Raw genomic sequence first — 23,935 nt, forward strand, 5'->3', positions numbered from 1 at the left:
GCCTGCTTCCTTAAACCTGTGACCTTGCTAATGGGAACTTTTCTCTGCCCCCACCAGAGGCCAGGATAAAGCTCCCAGCCTGGTTCCAACTCCTCCACTCTCCCACCCCCATTTCCATGGAGCTCAGGAATGACCCCAAATCTTTGAAATCCTTTCGGTTCAGCTTAATTCCGTTAAGTATTAGTCAACAGCAATATACTAAGTGCCAGGCAAGTACCTGGTTAAGGCTGGGAGTGGAGGAAGATGGGCAAAGACGGGAAGAGTCAGAGGCGCAGAGCGCGCTGGGGGGACCTGGATGGAGAGAGCCTGGGCGGGGTAGGCTCCGGGAGGCGACACGGGGGTGGCCCTCCCCTGAGGACTAACCACGAACCTTAGGGCACCTTCGGCGGGGAGACCACGTCAGAAATCCCGTCCGGGATTGACTTCCTGCCCGGGAGGCCCCGCGGCCTCGGGCTCTGGGCGCGGGCCAGCGGGGCGGCGCCGGCGCCGGACCGGAGGCGCTTCCTGGGCGCAGCGCGCGCCGAGCTGCGCGCGGAGGAGCGAGAGCGCGGGACGGCGCACCGGGGAGGGCGCGCTGGCGGCGACATGGAGGACGGCGTGCTCAAGGAGGGCTTCCTCGTCAAGAGGGTGAGCGCAACGGAGCCTCTCCGGACACGGCCCGGGGCGGGCCCGCGGCGGGCGCCGGCTCACCTGAGCCGCGGTCGGCCGGCCTGGGGCCACGCTGGGCGGAGTCGCGTGTAGTAGGGAAAGACGGGTGGACGGTGGTTGGGGGTGAGCTTTAGATAGAAAAGAGGGGCCAGGGCACAGGCGAGGAGGAGAATCCCGCTTGGCTAGGGCGTGTGGGGTGCAGGGGGCGGCTACTCGTAGTGGACAGCTTAATTAAAACAACTTACTAAAATACGAAGCGTATAGGATTTAAATATGATGTATTAAAACAACGAAAGTGTGTTCGGTAGTCCCCAGCGCCCGTCCAGTTAATGCATCATCTCCTATATTCTTCACAATAACCCGTGAGGGAGGAGGAAGCTTATGTTTCTTAAGCCCCTACTGTGCACCAGTCCTGGACGTTGTCTCCTTTAATCCTCCCAACAGTCCGACAGGTTGGTGGTATCACATTACCCCCCCGTTTCTTCAAGGGGAAAACAAAGCTCCAAGAGGTTAAGTAGCTCAGGATCTGGACTAGTGCGTGATGGAACAGGATCAAACCCACTCAGGCTGACTCCAAACCGTTTTCTGCCCACTGCAGGGTGGGTATTGTTATTCCTGTATTACAGATGAGGAAACAGGGGTAGAAAGATGAGAGCGCTTGCCCAGAGCCCCAGGGCTAATAACAGCCGGGACTGGAACCTCCATCCTCGTTTCTTCCACATCACCCAATGTGGCCTTTCCCACAGCAAGCAAGAGTCCAGACAAAAGCTCAACATATAGGGAGGGCTTCCCTGGTGGTGCAGTGGTTGAGAGTCCGCCTGCCGATGCAGGGGACATGGGTTCGTGCCCCGGTCGGGGAGGATCCCACATGCCACAGAGCAGCTGGGCCCGTGAGCCATGGCCGCTGAGCCTGCGCGTCCGGAGCCTGTGCTCCGCAACGGGAGAGGCCACAACAGTGAGAGGCCCGTGTACCGCAAAAAAAAAAAAAAAAAGTAGAAAATGAATGAAAAAGCAGCTGCAAGAGGAAATTAGATTTTTAAAAGTTCTTTTAACATTGATGTTCACACGAAACATTTACGCTAACCCTAAGAGCAGAGCATAAAATCTGGGGATGAGCCTTTTGGCTCTTCTGAGTTTATAGCTTTGGGAGGGGGATGGATGAAGAGGGATGAAGGGACTCGGCCTCCCCTGGCCACCAGATCAACCCTGAGGTCTCAAGTCACTTTCTGTTCAATAGGTACTGCAGCCATGTTATTTTACACACTGTTTGACGTAGGAGGGCGGGTGTGTTGTTTGCTCAAAACTGTAAGCAGGAGGTGTAGGAGGCTGTGCCGGATCAAGGGTCAGAGTGGATACAAGCAGGTACAAAATTCCACGCCTGTTCCATGCCACTGGGATTAAAGTGATAGGTTGGTCCCTCACAGTTTGTGGAGGCAGCTGCACCTCAGAGAAACCACCTATGGGGAGCTTTTCCTGCAGCTTATAAGGTGAGAGGGAGAGGGGTGTTTGGGCAGGGGTTTTGATGGGCATTGTTGATTGCCGGGATAGCCGAGCCCTGGTAGGGGCCTGTTGAGGACAAGCCCTCGCAGAGGGGCCCTTTGGGGCGTCCCCTTGTTCCTGGGGGTTGCCTTATATGATTCCCCACCAACACCACCACCACGCAGAGTCAGGGGAGGGCTGGAGGGAAGGAAGGATGTGAGTTCTCTTCCAGATGGGCCACCCAGTCCAGGGTGGCAGCTTAGGGAGTATAGGGTACAGGGAAGTGAGGACAGTCAACCAGGTCTGGCCCCAAGAGCCCACCGAGGGCCTTGGCTGAAATACCTAAAGCACATTCCAGCCAAACCCAAAGACAAGAGTTTGGAGCTGGAGCCTGACCCTGAGGCAAGCGGAAGCCACACCCTTTCCTACAAGGCCGGGATGGGGCCCCTGCCCCTGCTAACTGTCCCTGCCCACTGATCAGTCGGACTTTTCCTCTCCCCCATTTCCCCTCTCCTCCTGGATGGCAACAGCAGCCCCCGTGGCCACTGGAGAAGGTGCAAGGCTACGACGGGGGGATTCCACAGATTCAGGGGGGGTTTACGGTCCAGAAGTGGGGCAGGGCCCAAGCTGGAAACCCAGCATATAGAACAGTCGTCACCAGTGAGGGCAAAGCAGGAGACGGGCAGGGACATGATGGATTTGGCTCTTAATCCAGCCCAGACAAGAAAGAAGCAAAGCTCCCGACAGAAATGCAGCATGCTCACTTGGCCTGGCTTTAGAAGGAGGGTGAGGGGGAAGGAAGGCGGATCTGCGTGGGTAGGACTGCTTGTGCTTTAAGCAGCAGCTGAAGCACTGAATCAGGCATTGCTGCCTGGCTTGTGCCTCAGAAACAACACTCAGAAAATGACACGGCAGTGTCGACAGGCTTTGGCCTAGAAATTTCATTTGTAGGACTCTATCCCCAGGAAATGCCATACAAGCTTTAGGAACAAAGTGTTATTTCTGTAGTGAAAAAACTGGAAACTACCTATATGTCCCCCCAAATAAACAAATGATTACAAGTGAATTTTAGTTATGCAGATGTTAAAAATGTTTATAATATTATAATCCAAAGAGTAAAAATATAAATGGTATGAGTAAGGAAAAAATTTGCTTGGAAGAAAAAAGCAAGAAGGCTAGAAGAAGTTTCGAAAGCTAAAGGTCTCACATCGAGGTGTTCGCAGGGCCATACTCCTTCTGAAACCTGCAGGGGAGAATCCTTCTTTGTCGCTTTTGTTTCTTGTATTCGCAGGCTGTAAAGGAAACACGCAGGTTTTTCCTTCCTGTGTAGGAAAAACCTAGCTCTTCCCCACTGTGTGTTTCTCTGTCCTGTGGGGTTCCTTTACTTTTACACAGAACACTTCACTTCTGACTCTTCTAGTCACCAAATGTGTGGAGGTTTTTCCCTACACCAAGCAATTCTCTGCAACACCCAGTGTGTGTCCTACAATTTAACTCAAGGCTGACGCTATCTACTCAGAGACGGCGTTAGATCCCACAGCATGAGAGCTCAGTCCTACAAGACTGCTTCCCCAGCCCTCCCCCATGCCCCAATACACACACACACTTCAGACACCAGTCAAAAGCCCAGGTTGTCACCTGTGCTCTGACCAACTGCCTGTAGATCAGAGGTTCCAGGGAAACACTTAACTTATGTTTACCAGCTTATTAAAGAATGTGATAAAGGAAAGAAATGAGCATCCGGATGGAAGAGATGTGTAGGGCAAGGTTTGTGGGAAGGGGCCCAGAGCTTCTGTGCCCTCTCCGAGTGTACCACTCTCCCAGCACCCCCGTGTGTCCCCCAACCTGGAAACTCTCCAAATCCCATATTTCTGGGACCTTATGGAGGTGTCATCATGTAAGCATGATAGATTGTTAACTCCATTTCCAGCCCTTCTCTTTTCTCAAGAGAATGGGGGGGGGGCTGAAAATTCCAAGCTTCTAATCATGGTGTGGTCTTTCCAGTGACCAGCCCTCACCCAGGAGCCCACCCAGAGTTGCCTCATTAGCACAAAAGATACTCCTGTCACCCAGGAAATTACAGGGGGTTCAGGAGCTCTGTACCAAGAACCGGGGGCAGAGAGCAATATATTGCATTTTCTGTTATCTCACACAGGCACTCCTTGCTGTTCCTTGAGTTGTAGATGCATAATCCTATCTCTGCCTCCATCATCACATGACTGTCTTCTCCCTGTGTGTCTTTCAGTGTCCAAATTTTCCTCTTCATATAAGGACACCAATCATATTAGTGTTATTAGGGCCACCCTAGTGTAGTACGACCTCATCTTAACCTGATTACATCTGCAAAGACCCTATTTCCAAATAAGATCACATTCACAGTTCCCTGGGGTTAAGACTTCAATGTATCTTTTGGGGGGACATAATTCAACCCACAACACATACCATCTCTGCTTCTTTGGGGTTGTAGGGTCTTGGGCAAGACCTTTCTGGGTCTCAGTTTCCTCATCATTAAAGTTAGGGAGTACAGTATAGGCTTTTTCAAAGGGTCCTCCAGCTGTAACATTCTGTGCTTTTTTTTTTTCAATTTTTATTTATTTATTTAATTTTTATTTTTGGCTGCGTTGGGTCTTTGTTGCTGTGCACAGGCTTTCTCTATTTGCACAGAGAAGCTAGTGGGGGCTACTCTTCATTGCGGTGCGTGGGCTTCTTATTGTGGTGGCTTCTCTTTGTTGCGGAGCTCTAGGCGTACGGGCTACAGTAGTTGTGGCATGCGGGCTCAGTAGTTGTGGCACACGGGCTCAGTAGTTGTGGCTTGTGGGCTCTAGAGCACAGGCTCAGTAGTTGTGGCACATGGGCTTAGTTGCTCCGCGGCATGTGGGATCTTCCCGGACCAGGGCTCGAACCCGTGTCTCCTGCATTGGCAGGTGGATTCTTAACCATTGTGCCACCAGAGAAGTCCCATTCTGCGCTTCTTAAGCCCAGTCCTAGGGTCACATCCCAGCTTATGGAATCTCCTCCTTCCCCCTAAGGGGGCTCTAAGCCATTCATGGTCCAACTGGCCTCTGGTCCCAGTCAGCCACTTACAGACAAGGAGCCTGGAGAGGGAGGCAGATTCCCAGGTGAAGGGAAGCCTGGGTTCTTTTTCAGCTTATACCACTGTCCTTTCGGCCTCTGACACCATTTGCCTGCTGATTTTGGATGAGTCCCTTACGCCGTCTGATATGGCGAAGCTTATCTGAGAAGCAGGGATAAGGGGGCTTTCCTTCTCATTTTGTGGGTTATTACAGTAACCTCCAGCCGAGCTGGCTGCTCCAGTCTGGCCGACCTTACTCAGCTGTTCTGCTCAGGTGTGGTCGGTTGTCCTTTTAACATGAGAACCTACGCTTGTCATCCTTCTGCTTAAGTCTTCAGGGACTCCCCTCCGGCCCCAGCGAAGTCACCAGCTGCTCCGAGTTTTCCACCCTACGTAGTAGAGTCTATCTCATCAGCCTTTCTTCGATTGCTCTCCTTTGCTGTCAGTCTGGATTCTTGGCTGCTCATAACACGGTCCACTCTAGCAAGTTTCAACGGAAGGGGTTTCATAGAGAATAATAAATATCAAGTAACTCAGGAATATTTGGGAGGGCCGGGTGCCACACAGCCAGAGATGAGGCAGCCAGACCAAAACACCCAACAGCACCACCAGACGTTTCTTGTGGAAACGTCACTGCCGCCGCTGTTTGCCACTTGTCCCTGGTAACTCTGGGGATTGGGTGTCAGAAGAACCTGTCCTTCCACCACTGTCCTGCCACCTTGGTGGCTGCCCAACATGCATCAATGCCCGTGCACAGGACTGGCAGCAAGCTGGCCACCTCCCTGTTCCTTCCTGCCGTCGATTCTGGGAAATGTAGCATTTTGTCCAGGAAACGTAGCCCTATCTCTATTGGTTTGTTCTGCTCAACAGGTGTTGGTTACACTTTTCTCCCTAACATCTCCAGGCCCCTTTCTCCTTTCCGGTTGTTTTAGTTTATTAGGGCTGCTGTAACAAAATACCACAGACAGGACCCCCTAAACAACACATTTATCGTCTTGCAGTTCTGGAGGTCGGAGTCTAAGGTCAAGTTGTTGGCAGGCTTGGTTTCCTCTGAGGCCTCTCTCCTCGGCTGGTACGTGGCGCCTCTTGCTGTGTGCTCACATGGCCTTTCCTCTGCGTGCACGCCTCCCTGACATCTGCGTGTCCAAATTTCCTCTCCTTGTGAAGACCCCAGTCAGGTTGGATTAAGGCCCAACTAATGGCCTTATTTAACCTAATCACCCCTTTAAAGGCCCTGTCTCCAAATACAGTCACATTCTAAGGTAGTAGGGGGTTAGGGCTTCAACATATGAATGGGGGGGGGGATAATTCAGCTCAGAACACCTATGTTTTAAGGTTTAAGACTATTTTGCCCCCTCCCCTTCTCCGCCTCACACCGGCCCCCATGCCGGAGCCACACCTGTGTGCCAGCAACTGCCTTTACTGCTAATGCTGTGCCAGGACCCCCTCAGCAGGGATTGCTGGGCGAGGGGACTTGAGTCTGGGCCACGTGGTCTGGTGTAGACCAGTGCTCACACAGTCGACTCCTTCGACAATTTGCGGTTCCCTAACACAGTCAGTACACGCACGCTGAGCGCGGAACAGAATTGCAGCACCACAGGTATGAGAACTGAAGGGGCCTTTGAAATTAATAAATGCTGGGTCAGGAAACCAGTGAATCGGGGACAGTCTCTGAATCAGATAAAGTGCATCTCTCTTGGTTAGAATCCAGCCCTAATTGGGCTCTGCTCTGGGAAACATGCCAAGAAAGTCACTTTCATGAGCGTGTACAAAATCATTTCATTCTGATTCTTCAGCAGACATTCTCCCATCCACTGTTCTGTTCTAGAAGCGGACTCTCTGCCTTCACCTGACTATCCTGTCCACTGGCTCCATGACCCACCTGAGAGCCCCCCAAACTCCCCTGCCTTTTAGGCCTGTCACAGCAGGCTAGGTAAAAATGTTAGCGTCCTTAACAATTTGTGGCTTCAACTTTACAAATTGCCCACATCCTTCAACTAACAATATTCTTTTTTCGGAATATATCCTAAGGAAAAAAAATTAAGGGATGCAGATCAAAATTTATGTGCAAGGATATTCATTGCAGAGTTGTTTATAATAGTGGAAAAAAAACAACCTCAGTTACAACAGGAGATGGACAAGAAAATGATGCATCCACCTAGTGGTCATTAAAAGACATGTTTTAAAGAAATTTAATGGTGTGAGACGATGCTTGGCAAAGTCAGCAAAAGAAAAACTAGAAAATAAAACTCATATATGTAATATCCTGATTTTTAAAAAAACTAGAAAGTAAAAACTAAAAGGGAAAAAGACTGGAAGGAAATACAAAATGTTAACAATGGCTGTCTCCCAGTAGCAGGATCTTTTCTTCTGTTGACTTTGCAGTTTCTTTCGAGGCTTATTATAACCAGAAAAAAAGAACAGATGGGAACTAGAAAGTCAATGCCAAAGGTGTTTGTTACATACTCAAAAGAGATGACAAAGAGATCCAAAGCTCATGCTTTCTTCATGAAAATGAAAATAAAACATGTGATTCTGAACTGGATCCTTTGGCAATTAAGGACATTATTGGGGTAATTGGTGAAACTTGAATGGAGTTTGTGGAACAGATGAAAATAATATATTCATGTAAATTTCCTAATGTTGATTGTATTGTGGTTATGTTGGAAATACCCTTTTTAGTTTTTGGTAGGAGTTACACAATAAAATACTGAGAAGTGATTGGAGCTTCATCATGTTAAAAACTAACTCTTAATTGCTTTTGTAAAAAAATTTATAATTTTCTTCAGCTTTTCTCTGAATTGAAACTATTTCAAAGTAAAAAAAAAAAATTAAGCTAAAAAAGAGAGATAATTCTGTCCCCTTATTGGAGAGTTGATCCCATTGGCACAGTCTGGTCACCTGTGCCATGGGCCACCTCTCCCTGGACACCACGTTGTCCCCTCAGCCACCTCACCTCAGTGTTCTCCTGTCTGTCCTCAGGGTCACATTGTCCACAACTGGAAGGTGCGATGGTTCACCCTTCAGCAGAACACGTTGCTGTACTACAAGCTCGAGGGGGGTCGGAAAGTGATCCCCCCCAAGGGCCGCATCCTTCTGGATGGCTGCACCATCACCTGCCCCTGCCTGGAGTATGAAAACCGACCAGTAAGTGAAGGCCCCCGCTTCCCAGCTCCTCCCTCCCACTCCCTGGACCCTCCCGTCTCTGGCCTCTTTGGTGAAGGTGGTGTGGGTCATGGGAAGAGCTGAGTTACTGAAAAACCTAGACTCAAATCCTGGCTGCATCACGTACCAGGCATGTGACCTTGGGCAAGTAATTGCATCTCTTTGAGCCTTAGTCCCTCATCTATAAAATGGGATAAAATAATGACACCTGACTCTCACGACTGTGATAAGAATCATGAAGGTAACGGTGGGTCAAAACACCTTGTAGGCTAGGAGACACTACACAAATGTGAATAATTACTGCTACTTGGGGTTTAATAGGATGACTTTCATCCCCCGAGGGGCACATGTTCCAAAAGTTCGGGGCAGCTTCAACTCTACCATCAGAAACGAATCTGAATTAATCATTTACTGAGGGCCCATTAAGTACCAAGAAATTTGCTGGGCTTGGAGGTGTCAAGGAAGAAAATGGTAAGATTGCTTCTTTCAGTTAATGATCTTATTATGAAAGCAAGTGATTAACAGAAAAACATTCAGAGTTCCAAATGTTGGTACAAACATTATTAGCCGCAGAGAACACTGTATTGCTGAAGGGGAGGAAAATGCCATCATAGGCTGTCTGCTCAGGTACAGCTTTGAGGGGGATAGAGGTTTGGGCAAAGATCTGAAAGAGGAAAGAGGCAGAGGTTCTGGGCAGGTAGAAGGTCTTGGGTAAAAGTGGAGGGACAGGTAGGGATAAATTTAGAGATCAGGATGGGCATTGTGGCCAAAGGGTATGTTCAATGAAGGAGTGGTGGGAGATTGGCTGGGGCCAGGTACAGGTAATAGGGAGCCATTGAAGGTCTTGACTGAGAGAAGGGGCTGGTGAAAACTCTCTTAGGAAGACCAAAATGAACACCTAAGCTCAGTTCCTAATAAGAGAACTAGTTCCATAAAGAAGGGGTCTTACCATTTTCTTCTTTCTTATCATGTTTTTCTTCTCTGACTCTTCTAGACAAATTGATGACTCTTCTAAGTATAAGAAAATATTAATGACAGTCAATTCTGGGTAATGGGTAATGGGTTTACTGGTGTTTGTTTTGTACTCCTTTATAGTTTAAAATTTAAAAAAAATTTTTCTCAAATAGGAAACAAAAGGAGCTGTTAAAATAATCAGGCATGAAATGAGGCAGAAAGAAGGGATGAACCTGAGGAAACATTATGAAGGAAACATTGACAGGACATCGTTGACTGGATGTTGAGGGCAAGGGAGAGAGAGGCATTGAATATCATTCCAGCCTAAGAGGCTGCAAAAGTGAAATGTCATTCTGTAATTTCCACTGCAAACCTGGAAATGCCACTGATTAAAAGAGATGGCGTAGCTCTCCGTGGGGGTGGGATGGGACTGCTGGGGAGTGCTGAGCCTGGTAAGAGACTTGGGTCTGCATCTTCTTCCTTGTAGCATCATCAGGCCAGACACAATGTCTGGGCACATAGCAGATGCTTAGTAAATGTTTGTTGAATAAATGGTTAATAAAAAAGAAAGATTTACAGATAAGTGAGACAGTTCTAAGAAGACAACCTAGTTTTCTAGGTGCATTTAAGACTCTGGGTTTCAATAAATTAAACCTTGGAACTTGCAGGTTAACTTTTGCTTGGGGGTGGTAATTTTTAAAATTGGAGTATAATTGCTTTACAATGTTGTGTTAGTTTCTGCTGTACGACGAAGTGAATCAGCTATATGTATACATGTATCCCCTCCCTCTTGGACCTCTCTCCCACCCATCCCCCATCCCACCCATCTAGGTCGTCACAGAACACCAAGCTGAGCTTCCTGTGCTTTATAGCATGTTCCCACTAGCTATCTATTTTACACATGGTGGTGTATATATGTCAGTCCTAATCTCCCAGTTCATCCCACTCTCCCCTTCCCGCCCCGTGTCCACATGTCTGATCTCTATGTGTCTCTATTCTAGATTCCACGTATATGCATTAATATACAATATTTGTTTTTCTCTTTCTGACTTATTTCACTCTGTATGACAGACTCTAGGTCTATCCACATCTCTACAAATGACCCAATTTCGTTCTTTTTTATGGCTGAGTAATGTTCCATTGTATATATGCGCCCCATCTTCTTTATCCATTCATCTGTTGATGGACATTTAGGTTGCTTGCATGTCCTGGCTATTGTAAATAGTGCTGCAATACACATTGGGGTGCATGTGTCTTTTTGAATTATGGTTTTCTCGGGGTATAAGCCCAGCAGTGGGATTGCTGAGTCATATGGTAGTTCTATTTTTAGTTTTTTAAGGAACCCCCATACTGTTCTCCATAGTGGCTGTATCAATTTACATTCCCACCAACAGTGCAAGAGGGTTCCCTTTTCTCCACACCCTCTCCACTATCTACTGTTTGTAGATTTTCTGATGATGGCCATTCTGACTGGTGTGAGGTGATACCTCATGCAGTTTTGATTTGCATTTCTCTAATAATTAGTGATGTTGAGCATTTTTCATGTGCCTCTTGGCCATCTGTATGTCTTCTTTGGAGAAATGTCTATTTAGGTCTTCTGCCCATTTTTGGATTGGGTTGTCTGTTTTTCTGATATTGAGCTGCATGAGCTGTTTGTATATTTTGGAGATTAATCCTTTGTCAGTTGCTTCATTTGCAAATATTTTCTCCCATTCTGAGGGTTGTCTTTTCATCTTGTTTATGGTTTCCTTTGCTGTGCAAAAGCTTTTAAGTTTAATTAGGTCCCATTTGTTTATTTTTCTTTTAATTTTCATTACTCTAGTAACTGGGTCAAAAAAGATCTTGCTGTGATTTATGTCAAAGAGTGTTTTTCCTATGTTTTCCTCTAAGAGTTTTATAGTGCCCAGCCTTACATTTAGGTCTTTAATCCATTTTGAGTTTATTTTTGTGTATGGTGTTAGGTAGGGTTCTAATTTCATTCTTTTACATATAGCTTTCCAGTTTTCCCAGCAAAGAGACTGTCTTTTCTCTGTTATATATTCTTGCCTCCTTTTCATAGATTAGTTGACCTTAGGTGCGTGGGGTTATCTCTGGGCTTTCTATACTGTACCATTGATCTATATTTCTGTTTTTGTGCCAGTACCACACTGTCTTGATTACTGTAGCTTTGTAGTGTAGTCTGAAGTCGGGGAGCCTGATTCCTCCAGCTCCATTTTTCTTTCTCAAGATTGCTTTGGCTGTTCGAGGTCTTTTGTGTTTCCATGCAAACTGTAAAATTTTTTGTTCTAATTCTGTGAAAAATGTCACTGGTAATTTGATAGGGATTGCATTGAATCTGTAGATTGCTTTGGGTAGTATTGTCATTTTCACAATATTGATTCTTCTAATACAAGAACACAGTATATCTCTGCATCTGTTTGTGTCATCTTTGATTTATTTTATCAGTGTTTTATAGTTTTCTGAGTACAGGTCTTTTGCGTTGTTAGGTAGGTTTATTCCTAGGTATTTTATTCTTTTTGTTGCGATGGTAAATGGGATTGTTTCCTTAATTTTTCTTTCTGATCTTTCATTGTTAGTGTTTAGGAATGCAAGAGATTTCTGTACATTAATTTTGTATCCTGCAACTCTACCAAATTCACTGCTTAGCTCTAGTGGTTTTCTGGTGGCATCTTTAGGATTTGCTATGTATAATATCATATTATCTGCAAACAGTGACGGTTTTACTTCTTCTTTTCCAATTTGTATTCCTTTTATTTCTTTTTCTTCTCTGATTGCCGTGGCTAGGACTTCCAAAACTATGTTGAATAAGAGTGGCGAGAGTGGACAGCCTTGTCTTGTTCCTGATCCTAGAGAAAATGCTTTCAGTTTTTCTCCATTGAGAATGATGTCTGCTGTGGGTTTGTCATATATGGCCTTTATTATGTTGAGGTAGGTTCCCTCTATGCCCACTTTCTGGAGAGTTTATAATAAATGGTTGTTGAATTTTGTCAAAAGCTTTTTCTGCATCTATTGAGATGATCCTATGGTTTTTATTCTTTAATTTGTTAATATGGTGTGTCACATTGACTGATTTGCATATATTGAAGAATCCTTGCATCCCTGGGATAAATCCCACTTGATCATGGTGTATGATCCTTTTAATGTGTTATTGGTTTCTGTTTGCTAGAATTTTGTTGAGGATTTTTGCATCTATATTCATCGGTGATATTGGTCTGTAATTTTCATTTTTGTGTGTGATATCTTTGTCTCGTTTTGCTATTAGGGTGATGGTGGCCTCGTAGAATGAGTTTGGGAGTGTTCCTCCCTCTGCAATTTTTTGGAAGAGTTTGAGAAGTATAGGTGTTAGCTCTTCTCTAAATGTTTGATAGAATTAGTCTGTGAAGCCATCTGGTCCTGGACTTTTATTTGCTGGGAGATTTTTAAATTACAGTTTCAATTTCATTACTTGTGATTGGTCTGTTTATATTTTCTAATTCTTCCTGGTTCAATCTTGGAAAGTTGTACCTTTCCAAGAATTTCTCCATGTCTTCCAGGTTGTCCATATTATTGGCATATAGTTGCTTGTAGTAGTCTTTTATAATCCTTTGTATTTCTGTGGTGTCAGTTGTAATTTCTCCTTTTTCATTTCTAATTTTATTGATTTGAAAGCTCTCCCTTTTTTTCCTTGGTGAGTCTGGCTAAAGGTTTATCAATTTTGTTTATCTTCTCAAAGAACCAACTTTTTTGATCTTTGCTATAGTTTTCTTCATTTCTATTTCATTTATTTCTGCTCTGATCTTTATGATTTCTTTCCTTCTACTAACTGGGTTTTTTTTGTTCTTCTCTCTCTGGTTGCTGTAGGTGTAAGGTTAGATTGTTTAGATTGTTAGATTGTTAGATTGTTAAATTGTTAGATTGTTTATTTGAGATTTTTCTTATTTCCTGAGGTGAGATTGAATTGCTATAAACTTCCCTCTTAGAACTGCTTTTGCTGCATCCCATAGGTTTTGCATTGTTGTGCTTTCATTGTCATTTGTTTCTATGTATTTTTTAATTTCGTCTTTGATTTCTTCAGTGATCTCTTGGTTATTTAGTAGTGTATTGTTTAGCCTCCATGTGTTTGTGTTTTTTACAGTTTTTTTCCTGTAATTGACTTCTAATTTCATAGCGTTGTGGTCAGAAAAGATGCTTGATACGATTTCAGTTTTCTTAAATTTTCCGAGGCTTGATTTGTGACCCAGGATGTGATCTATCCTGGAGAATGTTCCATGTGTACTTGAGAAGAAAGTGTATTTTGCCGCTTTTGAGTGGAATGTCCTATAAATATCAATTAAATCTATCTGGTCTATTGTGTCATTTAAAGCTTGTGTTTCCTTATTATTTTCTGTCTGGATGATCTGTCCATTGGTGTAAGTGAAGTGTTAAAGTCCCCCACTATTATTGTGTTACTGTCGATTTCCCCTTTTATGGCTGTTAGCATTTGCCCTATGTTTTGAGGTGCTCCTATGTTGGGTGCATAAATATTTACAATTGTGATATCTTCTTCTTGGATTGATCCCTTGTTAATTATGTAGTGTCCTTCCTTATCTCTTGTAACAGTCTTTATTTTAAAGTCTATTTTATCTGATATGAGTATTGCTACTCCAGCTTTCTTTTCATTTCCATTTGCATGGTATATCTTTTTCCATCCCCTCACTTTCAGTCTGTATGTGTCCCTAGGTCTGAAGTGGGTCTCTTGTAGACAGCCTATGTACGGGTCTTGTTTTTGTATCTATTCAGCCAGTCTGTGTCTTTTGGTTGGAGCATTTAATCCATTTACATTCAAGGTAATTATCCATACGTATGTTCCTATTACCATTTTCTTAATTGCTTTGGGTTTGTTTTTGTGGGTCTTTTTCTTCTCTTGTGTTTCCCTCCTAGAGAAGTTCCTTTGCTGTAAAGCTGGTTTGATGGTGCTGAATTCTCTTTGCTTTTGCTTGTCTGTAAAGCTTTTGATTTTTCTGTCCAATCTGAATAAGATCCTTGCTGGGTAGAGTAATCTTGGTTGTAGGTTTTTCCCTTTTATCACTTTAAATATATCCTGCCACTCCCTTCTGGCCTGCAGAGCTTCTGCTAAAAAATCAGATGACAACCTTATGGGGATTCCCTTGTATGTTATTTGTTGCTTTTCCCTTGCTGCTTTTAATATTTTTTCTTTGAATTTAATTTTTGTTAGTGTGAGTAATATGTGTCTTGGTGTGTTTCTCTCTGGGTTTACCCTGTATGGGACTGTCTGCACTTCCTGGACTGGGGTGGCTATTTCCTTTCCCATGTTAAGGAAGTTTTTGACTGTAATCTCTTCCAATATTGTCTCAGACCCTTTCTCTTTCTCTTCTTCTGAGACCCTTATAATTTATATGTTGGTGCGTTTAATGTTGTCCTAGAGGTCTCTGAGACTGTCCTCACTTCTTTTCATTCGTTTTTCTGTGTTCTGCTCCTCAGCAGTTATTTCCACCATTTTATCTTCCAGGTCACTTATTCATACTTCTGCTTCAGTTATTCTGCTATTGATTCCTCCTAGTGTGTTTTTCATTTCAGTTATTGTGTTGTTCATCACTGTTTGTTTGGTCTTTAGTTCTTCTATGTCCTTGTTAAACATTTCTTGTATTTTCTCAATCTGTGCCTCCATTCTATTTCTGAGATTCTGGATCATCTTTACTATCATTACTCTGAATTCTTTTTCAGGTAGGTTGCCTATTTCCTCTTCATTTATTTGGCCTTGTAGGTTTTTACCTTGCTTCTTCATCTGTAACATATTTTTGTGTTGTCTCATTTTTCTTTGATGGGTGGGGCTGTGTTCCTGTCTTACTGTTTGTTTGGCCTGAGGCGTCCATTACTGGAGTTTGCAGGCAGTTGGATAGAGCTAGGTCTTGGTGCCGAGATGAGGACCTCCAGGAGATCTCACAACGATTAATATTCCCTGGGGTCTGAGGTTCACTGTTAGTCCAGCGGTTTGGGCTTAGTGCTCCCACCACAGGAGCTCAGGTCTGAGCCCCGGCCTGGGAATCAAGCCGTGCAGCACAGCAAAAAAAAAGCAAAACAGTAACAAAGAATAAAAAATAAAATAAAATTGGAAAAATTAAAAATATATTAGGAAAAATAAAAATATAAATGAAACAACCACAAGGCAAAACAGAACCACGACAGCAAAAAAAAAAAAAAAAAAAAAAAGCCTGGAAAAGGCCTTGGTGGTGGGCGGAGCTTAGGTGCAGCATGGCTGGAGGGGGTCCCGGAGGGCTGAGGTTTAGGCCCAGCGCCCCGGCAGGCTCTCTGGGGCTCAAGCAGGCAGGGGAGACGCTAGCCTCGTTCCCCTCCGATCCCCCAGTACCCCGAAGGTCTCTCCCCATCCCTGCTAATCCCTGCTCCATGGGCAGGCTCCTCCAATCATGGGAACCCCTCCCTTCCCCCAGCCGCCCCTCAGAGGTGCCAGTCCCATCCCGCCTCCGCTTTTCCTCCCCTCCCCCTTCCCCCCAACATCCTACCCGGTTGCTCGGGGATTCCTCCCGTCCCTTTAGGTTTCCGAGGTCCCTGACCAGTGCCTGGTAGGGGCCCTAGTTGTGAGGAGACGCGAACTCCACCTCTTCCTACTCTGCCATCTTGGCTCCTCCTCTGCTGTAGGTTAACTTGTTGACCTGATACCGCCTCATAGTCTTTAAGGAACAGTGGAGAGCAGAAGTGCTGGTAGAACAGGCGGGCGATAGGAAAACTTTGTTCTGTGTTTCAAAAAAGGAGACAAGTTGCTAGCTGGAGCTGTGAACTTCTTGCTAATTCTACGTAAAATTCTCAAACAGAGAAAATTGGCATCTGCCAGTCCATGACTACTTGAGGGGGAAGAAGCCAGGAGGAGTCAGTAGGTTCACTAAGAACAAGTTATAAAGTGTATCGTGTGTGTGTGTGTGTGTGTGTGTGTTTTAATTAGGGAAGCTATAAAAAAGTGTGTCTGGGTTTCATGTGGAACTTTATAGTCTCTCCTGAGATCTTTTCATTAAAATGGCAAACTACAGACTGACAGGGTGCTGGTTGAACTCATCTTTCCACGATGTTGATGAGTGAATCCATGTTAACTTGGAGGAACATGGTACTCTTTGGGACCGTGAGCCCGCCTTGTCTTATCCACCATTTTTGCTGTTTAGGTGAAGGACTTGATGAAGTTTGCAAGCAAAGCGAGGTAGGAGCTAATACATTGGAAAACAGAATCAGAATGAGACAGAATCCTTCTGTTTTGCAACAGAAGTGGTGAGCCCAGTCTACTCAGATGACATTTAGTAGGATCAACATGCAAAATCTCAACAATGTTTGGAAAAAAACCCTAAATGCCCATTTAAAAGATGGAGGAGATGTGGCCCACCTGAAAAAGACTCTCAGCTGACTGCACAGAGCATCAAGCCCTGAGGATGCCACTGCTAATGAGACCTCAGGCCCATGCTGTCTTGTACCCCCAGACCTTCCCTGGAGCAGTTTGTTCCATTCCAAGGGTCATATTTTATGAGAATGTTGAACCAACTGCAGAACATTTAGCAGGGCATAAACTGGTTGAGAAAGTTTAAACAGTGTCATATGAGGAACGTGTGAAAGACTTGGGATGATTAGACCCGATTAGAGAGAGGATGAAAAGGAACAGAACTAACAGTTCCTTCAAGGTAGGCATTAATAGCCTCATACGACAGATGAAGGAACTGAGAGTCAGTGGGTCCTTTAATGTGCCCAAACGTCCATAGCTAAGTATCCACATCAGTGTGACCTGGAAGCCTGTGCATTTCCCACTTCAGCACAGGGGCTGTCATAGGAGGTGAGCTTAATCTATGTGGTTCTAGAAGGCAGAATCAGGAGCAGAGAGACCAAGTGCCCAGGAAGCAGACCCTATGCTAATGAGTCTGTCCAAAGGGGAAAGGTGGTGAGCTCCCCGTCACTGGAGGTATACAAGCAAATCTTTAAAGACCACCAGCTGGGGTGTGGTTGAGCACTCGGGCACTCGGCAGTCACTGGACCATGTGGCCTCCTAGATTCCCCTCGGTTCTGTCATTTTAGCTGCTCAGCCAGCATTCTCTTGCCTGCTTGGTCTGACTGGCTGTTTTCCCACAGCTCCTCATTAAGCTGAAGACTCAAACATCCACGGAGTACTTCCTGGAGGCCTGTTCTCGAGAGGAGAGGGACGCCTGGGCCTTTGAGATAACAGGAGCTATTCACGCGGGGCAGCCGGGCAAGGTCCAACAGCTCCACATATTGAAGAACTCCTTCAAGCTGCCCCCTCACATCAGCCTGCAGTGAGTGCCTGGGCCCTGCCCTTGCCCTATCTGGCCTGGCTGCAGACTCTTCTGTGTGTGTGCAGCGGGGATGCGGGGTTGGGGTGGGGTTTGGCGGGGGGAGCGGCCTGTGGCTGTTACCCAGGCCTGACTGGTACCACCATTGTACTTCAGGGCCTTTCGCTGTCACTGTCCTGCTTACATCGTTTTCTCTGCCTGGGAGTGGCCCTACCTACCTGCCCTGGGAACCTCTTGGGGCCTCTGCTGCTCCTGCCCCCCTCAGTGTCTTGACACCCTCTCTTCAGTTTCACCCAGGGTGCTCAGGGCTATGTGACAGCTCCCCAGGAATCCCTGCTCACCCAAGTCATTAGTCTTGTTTGCAGCCTGGGAGCAAGAACGATGTGTTCCGGTAGCAGTTGCATTCTCACTCTGTGGGATTCTTCATCCATTCATTCATTTATTCATTCATTCAAGAAACAGTTATTGAGTGCCTACTGCATGCCATACATTGCTCTAGGTGCTCAGGAGATGCAAATGAGAATAAACAAAGTCTCATCTCAGGGACTTTCCAGCCCAAGTACATAAACAGAGAATGAGAAAAGATCTTCCATTTGTGGCAGGAATCATCCCACAGAACAGAAGGAAAACAGTAGTGGAGGCGATACTATAAAGTAGGGACGGATGAAAGGAGTTCCCATCATGGAATCTCTTACATCAGCCCATCTGCAGGAAATACCCCCTAACCTTCCAGGTAGCAAAACTACCAAAAAGCTTCATACCAGGCTCTGGGATCTTGATTGTGCATCTAGGGCGCGGCTGAACCGTGGTGAGTGCAAGGAGGACCAGTGGCAGATGAGTGTGGGTTCAAGTGATGGGTGACTTTGAGAAGTAGCTGGAGGAGTTTGAACTTTATGCAGTAGATCATAGAGAATCATTACTGAACATTCTTTTGTTTCTAAATTAAAAGCCACAGCTCATTAGTTCTACTACAGAAGTAATACCTGTCTAGTCTAGAAATATTAGAACATTTAGATGAGCAAGAAGAAAAAGAAACATCCCCAAATCCTACCTCTCAAATCCTGATGCATAATGGAATACCCCTTTTTTTGCGATGTGTATCATCCCATGTGCCATGTGCTTTACACCCTTAGCAATGACTTTTGGACCCTCCCTCATACCTGTCAGTGTGACCAGGGTCCCTCTCCTTTGCCTTCCTTCTGTGTAGTCGCATTGTGGACAAGATGCATGACAGCAGCAGCGGAATCCGGCCAAGCCCCAACATGGAGCAGGGAAGCACCTACAAAAAGACCTTCATAGGTGAGCCTCCCCTCTCGGGGGCTGGGCCAGGCACTGGAAACCTGGAGCTTGGTGATCCGGGACTCTGGCTTGAACGGCTTGTGTTGAGGCCAGAGCTGCCTGCCAGCCGAGGGGCTGGCCTGAGATGGCCACATGTGAGTGCGGCCACAGCTCTGAGCAGCAGGTGTGACCTTCGGTCTGCTCTAGGGCAGAGCCCCAAGGCTATGCAAGGCTGCCCAAGAGGTCAAGGTCAATGAGGTCACAGCCAAGCACCCCTGAGGAAGCTGGTCTGGAGCCTGTCGTCTGACGGGTGCTGCCCTTACCCTGATGCAGGCTCCTCCCTGGTGGACTGGCTCATCTCCAACAACTTCGCAGCCAGCCGTCTGGAGGCCGTGACCCTGGCCTCCATGCTCATGGAGGAGAACTTCCTGAGGCCGGTAGGCACCCGAAGCACGGGAGCCATTCGCTCTGGGGATCTGGCTGATCAGTTCCTGGATGACTCCATGGCCCTGTACACTTTTGTAAGTTAGGGAGTGGGTTCCTGTTGCCACTGGGGCAGAGAGAGGAAGAGGCAACAGAGTGGGGGGGCGGGCGGGGATCCACAGTCACGGGTGAGAGGCCAAGCTTCACCCCAGGTGGAGTGGGTTTTCTGTATGGAGGCTTTTCCTTTCCCCCGCGGTAGCCTCCACAGCCTAGAACTAGGACTTTTTGGTAACAGAGTCCTTGCTCTCTCCTTCCCGATAGGCTGAGAGCCCCAAGAGGAAGATAAGCTCCAAGGAAGAAATCAGTCTCAGCACCGTGGAGTTAAGTGGCACAGTGGTAAAGCAAGGCTATCTGGCCAAGCAGGTATGGCCGCCTTGGAGCGGGGAGCAGATGGGCAGTTCGCAAGCTCGGGGGAGGCAGGAATCCCCGCAAAGGGCGGGAAGGGCTGAGACTGCCAGGGGCACTAATTATCAGCAGAATCTGCTAAAGTCAGGGTCCAGTGGCAGCCACCAGGAGCAAATCAAGGGGCATGCACGTGTCCACTCGCGCATACACGAGCCCCAGACAAGGGGGCGTTCCGGGAAAAGTGCACACAAGTAGTTATCACAGCATTAGAAAACAATGCCTATGTCACTGCCCAGTTCACTTATTTGTCTGGAAGGGCATTGCCTACTGGTTGGCATTTTGCCTTTGCTGGCTTTCTGCTCCCTGAGGCTTCCTGGGGTCTCTGCCTGCTTTTGTGGGACTCTGCCTGCCCCCTTGAGAAGTATTTTCTCCACCTACTTCAGTAGGTTGAAGGTGTAATTCTGCAGTGTAATCTCTGTGTTTAAAAACTGACCGTGGCCACTGCTCCTACCACGTTGGGAGAGCGGCCACGTTAAGCGGGGACGGCCGGGTCACAGTCACGCCCGCGGCGTGTCCACCTGTGCCTGCAAACCAAGCTGCCGCGTCCCGGCACGTGAGGTGTAAGCCAGTCTCCTACACACCTCTTGTGTCTATGCACTCCTGACACGCCACGTGAATGTGTGCGTCTGTACAACACTGCTCCGCACCGTTCCCATCTTCTTGGAGCACTCGATGTCATTGTCACCTGCTTCTTGCGTATCAGGATCCCCTTCTGCTCTTAGATTGCTTACCGTCCACGTAACTGCCTGTTTATTCCAAGGGCTCTGCTTCTGCTGGGCCTGAAGGGAGTCTGGTGAGGGGAGGTAGTGAGGTCCTGGGAGAGGAGGAGGGTGTGGGAGGGACTCGGGGTGCTCCAGACTAGAGGGTGAAGGAAGCTTTGTGACCTAGGGGTGAAGCCACAGTCACACGCACGGCAGTATCTTCCACGCTTAGATTTAAACATATAATTGATTGTTTCTTACTCTTTTTTTTTTTGCAGTAGAGTTGATTTACAAGGTCGTGTTAGTTTTTGGTGTCCAGCAAAGTGATTCAGTTATAAATATATATATACATATTCTTTTTCCTATTCTTTTCCATTATGGTTTATTACAGGATATTGAATATAGTTCCCTGTGCTATACAGTAGGACCTTGTTGTTTATCCGTTTTATATATAATAGTTTGTATCTGCTAATCCCCAACTCCTAATTTATCCCTCCACCACCCCCTTTCCCCTTTGGTAACCATACGCCTTACTCTTTTTCTGATGCAGAATGCCGAAGTGGTTTTCACTGTATATAAGTGCACATATATTCCTGTAGGTGTAGGTTTGTTTTCAGACTAAGTTGACGCTTAAAATTTGGTGCCCTTGGGTTCAAGTTTGCCTGTGAGTTCTTGGTCCAGTTGAAACCTGTGACCTCCCTGTCCTCCGTGTGCCCTGAGTGGTGTCCAGGCAGTGCTCCCCCTTTCTTTCAGTGCTGACCCTCTTTGGCTGTGTCAGCTCGGCTAAAGGTGACTGCTGTTGGTGAAGTGTCACTGAGCCGTGAAGTCCATGACACGTCACTGCAATCCCCAGGTCTCCAGGCTCTTTTGAGAAAGTCGTTCATTGGAGCAGGCTGGCTGGGAGGTTCGAGGTTCCGCACTGGAGGCACAGAGGTGGGAGGAAGTGACTGAGAGCTGTCACCGATGAGCCTTGCACCCTCTCTTTGCCTCAGGGGCACAAGAGGAAAAACTGGAAGGTGCGGCGCTTTGTTCTGAGGAAGGACCCGGCTTTTCTGCATTACTACGACCCTTCCAAAGTGAGTGCCTTGTCATGCTCCCAGACACATCCCTCCAGAGCAGAGCAGGCAGCTGGCTTCCCCTCCGCCCTTCCTCCCAGCATCCCTACCATAACTCCCACCCACTGTGCCTTTCCTTCCACGGTGCAAGCTACCCCTCACAGTCTGATCACTCCTTTCTTTCATCACATTGTTGCCTGCTCAGTGGATCTACATTGTTTTGAGAGGCAAAGCGTCTTTCAGTTTCTCCAAAGCTGGCTGTGTGCCTAGGGAAGGTGAGGTGGGCTGATAAAGAGACTCCTAACTGGTGCTTTCTAGTCTCTTTTCACCCCTTTCCACCCAAAGAGTCCATGAATTCTGCCCCCTCAACCTCATGTCCCCACCAACGTTTTGAAAGGTTTCTTTTACCATTTAATATTTAAGCCATAATTCTGAGTTTCAGATAATAAGTATTCCTGCATGCTGGGTTTGATCTAATTCCAATCAAAAGAAAAGAAAAATGTCCTTCTGGTCAGCCTGTTCAGCCTTGTCTTGGTAGATGTATTCATTTGTTTTTTGAAATAAGAATGGACATTCCTCCCTTGCTGAGCTTCAGTCAGGAACCCCACCCTAGGCTGAGAAACTGAAGGAGCTTGAAACAGCCCCCCACCCCGGGACCCTGCTAGACCACAAGGAGGGCCGAGGGACAGGGAGGGCCGAGGGACAGGGAGGGGGTTGGCACTGCTGCAGCTGGCTGTGGAATGAAGAAGCCCGGACTTCCTCGCTGGTGCAGACGACTTGCCATGTGATGTCCAAGTTCAGCCTCAACTGCTGTTACAAATGACTCCACAGACTACTTTAGCAGGCTGACTGCGGGTGGTTATAGATGAGAGGGTGACTCTTCTTTTTTGTGCCTTCACACAGTTCCTAATCAGGTCTCCTTTCCTTTGCAGGAAGAGAACCGGCCAGTGGGTGGGTTTTCTCTTCGTGGTTCACTCGTATCTGCTCTGGAGGATAATGGCGTTCCCACTGGTAAGGGGCAACTTTCGCCCTGGCCTGATCTCGGGGGCCTCCCTCCTGTGCTCTCAGTTAACACTCTGCTGATGAAGGGCTGTGAGGGCTGATGGGCTTTCTCAGCGAGACGATGAATGGTGTGAGCTTTGAAGCCGATTAGAGAAAGGGCAAGTGGGGTGTTCTTAGTGTGTTAACAACACAACTAAATGACCCTTGTCTTTCATATTCTTTCCCATCCTTTTCTGTGCTTACTGGCCCATAGGCTTCCACCTAAGAACAGTAGCTTACAATAGTGCTTAAGGATTGACAACACACTATTAGCACACGAATTTCACAATAGACAGTTGAGGTAGGAGGATAGTATTATTCTTAACTTATGGATGTAGAGATTGAGGTTCAAATAAGTTAAACAATTCAAGTCAAATCCCACATCTGTGTCTGGTTTTAACATAAACATACTGGACTCTTTGATGTGAGTTAGACTGTAGACCTGTGGTTTGCATAGGGGGCAGGCCAGGAGGGCTTCCAAGAATGTCCAGACATAGCACTGGCAGGCCTTAAGGCACAGGTGAGGGAGAGGGGATGGACAGGAGGAATACAGGAAAGCACGCATCTGGTGGGATTTCCTAACCATACGCATTTGTACTAAGAAATACTTCATGGTATGTGTTTTTGTCTGTGTCTCAGTTGACTTTCAGCTACTCCCAGCTGAAAGCAGACATGGATGTTCACTCGCTGATTTTTTTTTTTTTTTCTTCCTGCCTAGGGGTTAAAGGGAATGTCCAGGGAAATCTCTTCAAAGTGATTACTAAGGATGACACACACTATTATATCCAGGCCAGCAGCAAGGCTGAGCGTTCAGAGTGGATTGAAGCTATCAAAAAGCTAACGTGACAAGGACCTGAGGGAATGGGATCAGGATTCCTCCCTCTTAACAGATGACACAGGATTTCCTGGAAAACGGGAATGTGTTAAGACTTTTAGCTTTTTCTATTTTGTACTGCTTTGGAGTGAGATTGGTGAAGAGTTCCTTAGATTACAGTGGGCAGTGGTGCTATTTCCTTCCCCACCTTCAAAGTTAACATGGAAATGCTAGAATAGCCATTAGGCATCAGCATCTTGACTTTCGCTCATCATCACAACCAGCCATTCCTTGGGTACCAAAGTAGGTTTCCCTTGTCACACTAACTGGCCACGTTGTAATACTAAATAAAACACTATAGTCTCATGGTGGTGCTCTCTGAAATGCTGTCAGCAACTCATTCTTTGGAATGAATAAAAATTGTTATTTGTTCCTGGCTATTAGAATTCCTATACCAAGTTTTAGTTTTCAAAGGTTTTTCATGCTTAAGGCTATACGAATTATTGGGCAAGCTGATTATAAAAACATCTCAAGTGATCTGTCACTAAAACATGCCTCAT

At 46.5% G+C, this 23,935-nt stretch overlaps 1 protein-coding gene across 1 annotated transcript; it reads left to right on the plus strand.

Moving 5' to 3' along the window:
• Positions 1-498: 498 nt before the first annotated feature.
• On the plus strand, positions 499-23,878 carry PLEK2 (pleckstrin 2). Its single transcript, XM_079912806.1, has 9 exons — positions 499-627; positions 8,183-8,347; positions 17,420-17,601; positions 18,806-18,897; positions 19,210-19,397; positions 19,621-19,722; positions 21,458-21,541; positions 22,453-22,531; positions 23,280-23,878. The coding sequence occupies exons 1-9, from the start codon at positions 586-588 to the stop codon at positions 23,405-23,407; spliced, it is 1,062 nt and encodes a 353-aa protein (XP_079768932.1). The 5' UTR covers positions 499-585; the 3' UTR covers positions 23,408-23,878.
• The last annotated feature ends 57 nt before the right edge of the window (positions 23,879-23,935 follow it).

Source organism: Stenella coeruleoalba, assembly GCF_951394435.1.
Source record: "Stenella coeruleoalba genome assembly, chromosome: 2".
Lineage (NCBI taxonomy): Eukaryota > Metazoa > Chordata > Mammalia > Artiodactyla > Delphinidae > Stenella > Stenella coeruleoalba.

Coding starts and splice junctions, on each gene's coding strand:
- PLEK2 (XM_079912806.1), top strand. CDS start 586: ATGGAGGACGGCGTGCTCAAGGAGGGCTTCCTCGTCAAGAGG. Junction 8,348..17,419: donor TGGAGTATGAAAACCGACCA/GTAAGTGAAGGC, acceptor GTTTTCCCACAG/CTCCTCATTAAGCTGAAGAC. Junction 21,542..22,452: donor ATTACTACGACCCTTCCAAA/GTGAGTGCCTTG, acceptor TTTCCTTTGCAG/GAAGAGAACCGGCCAGTGGG.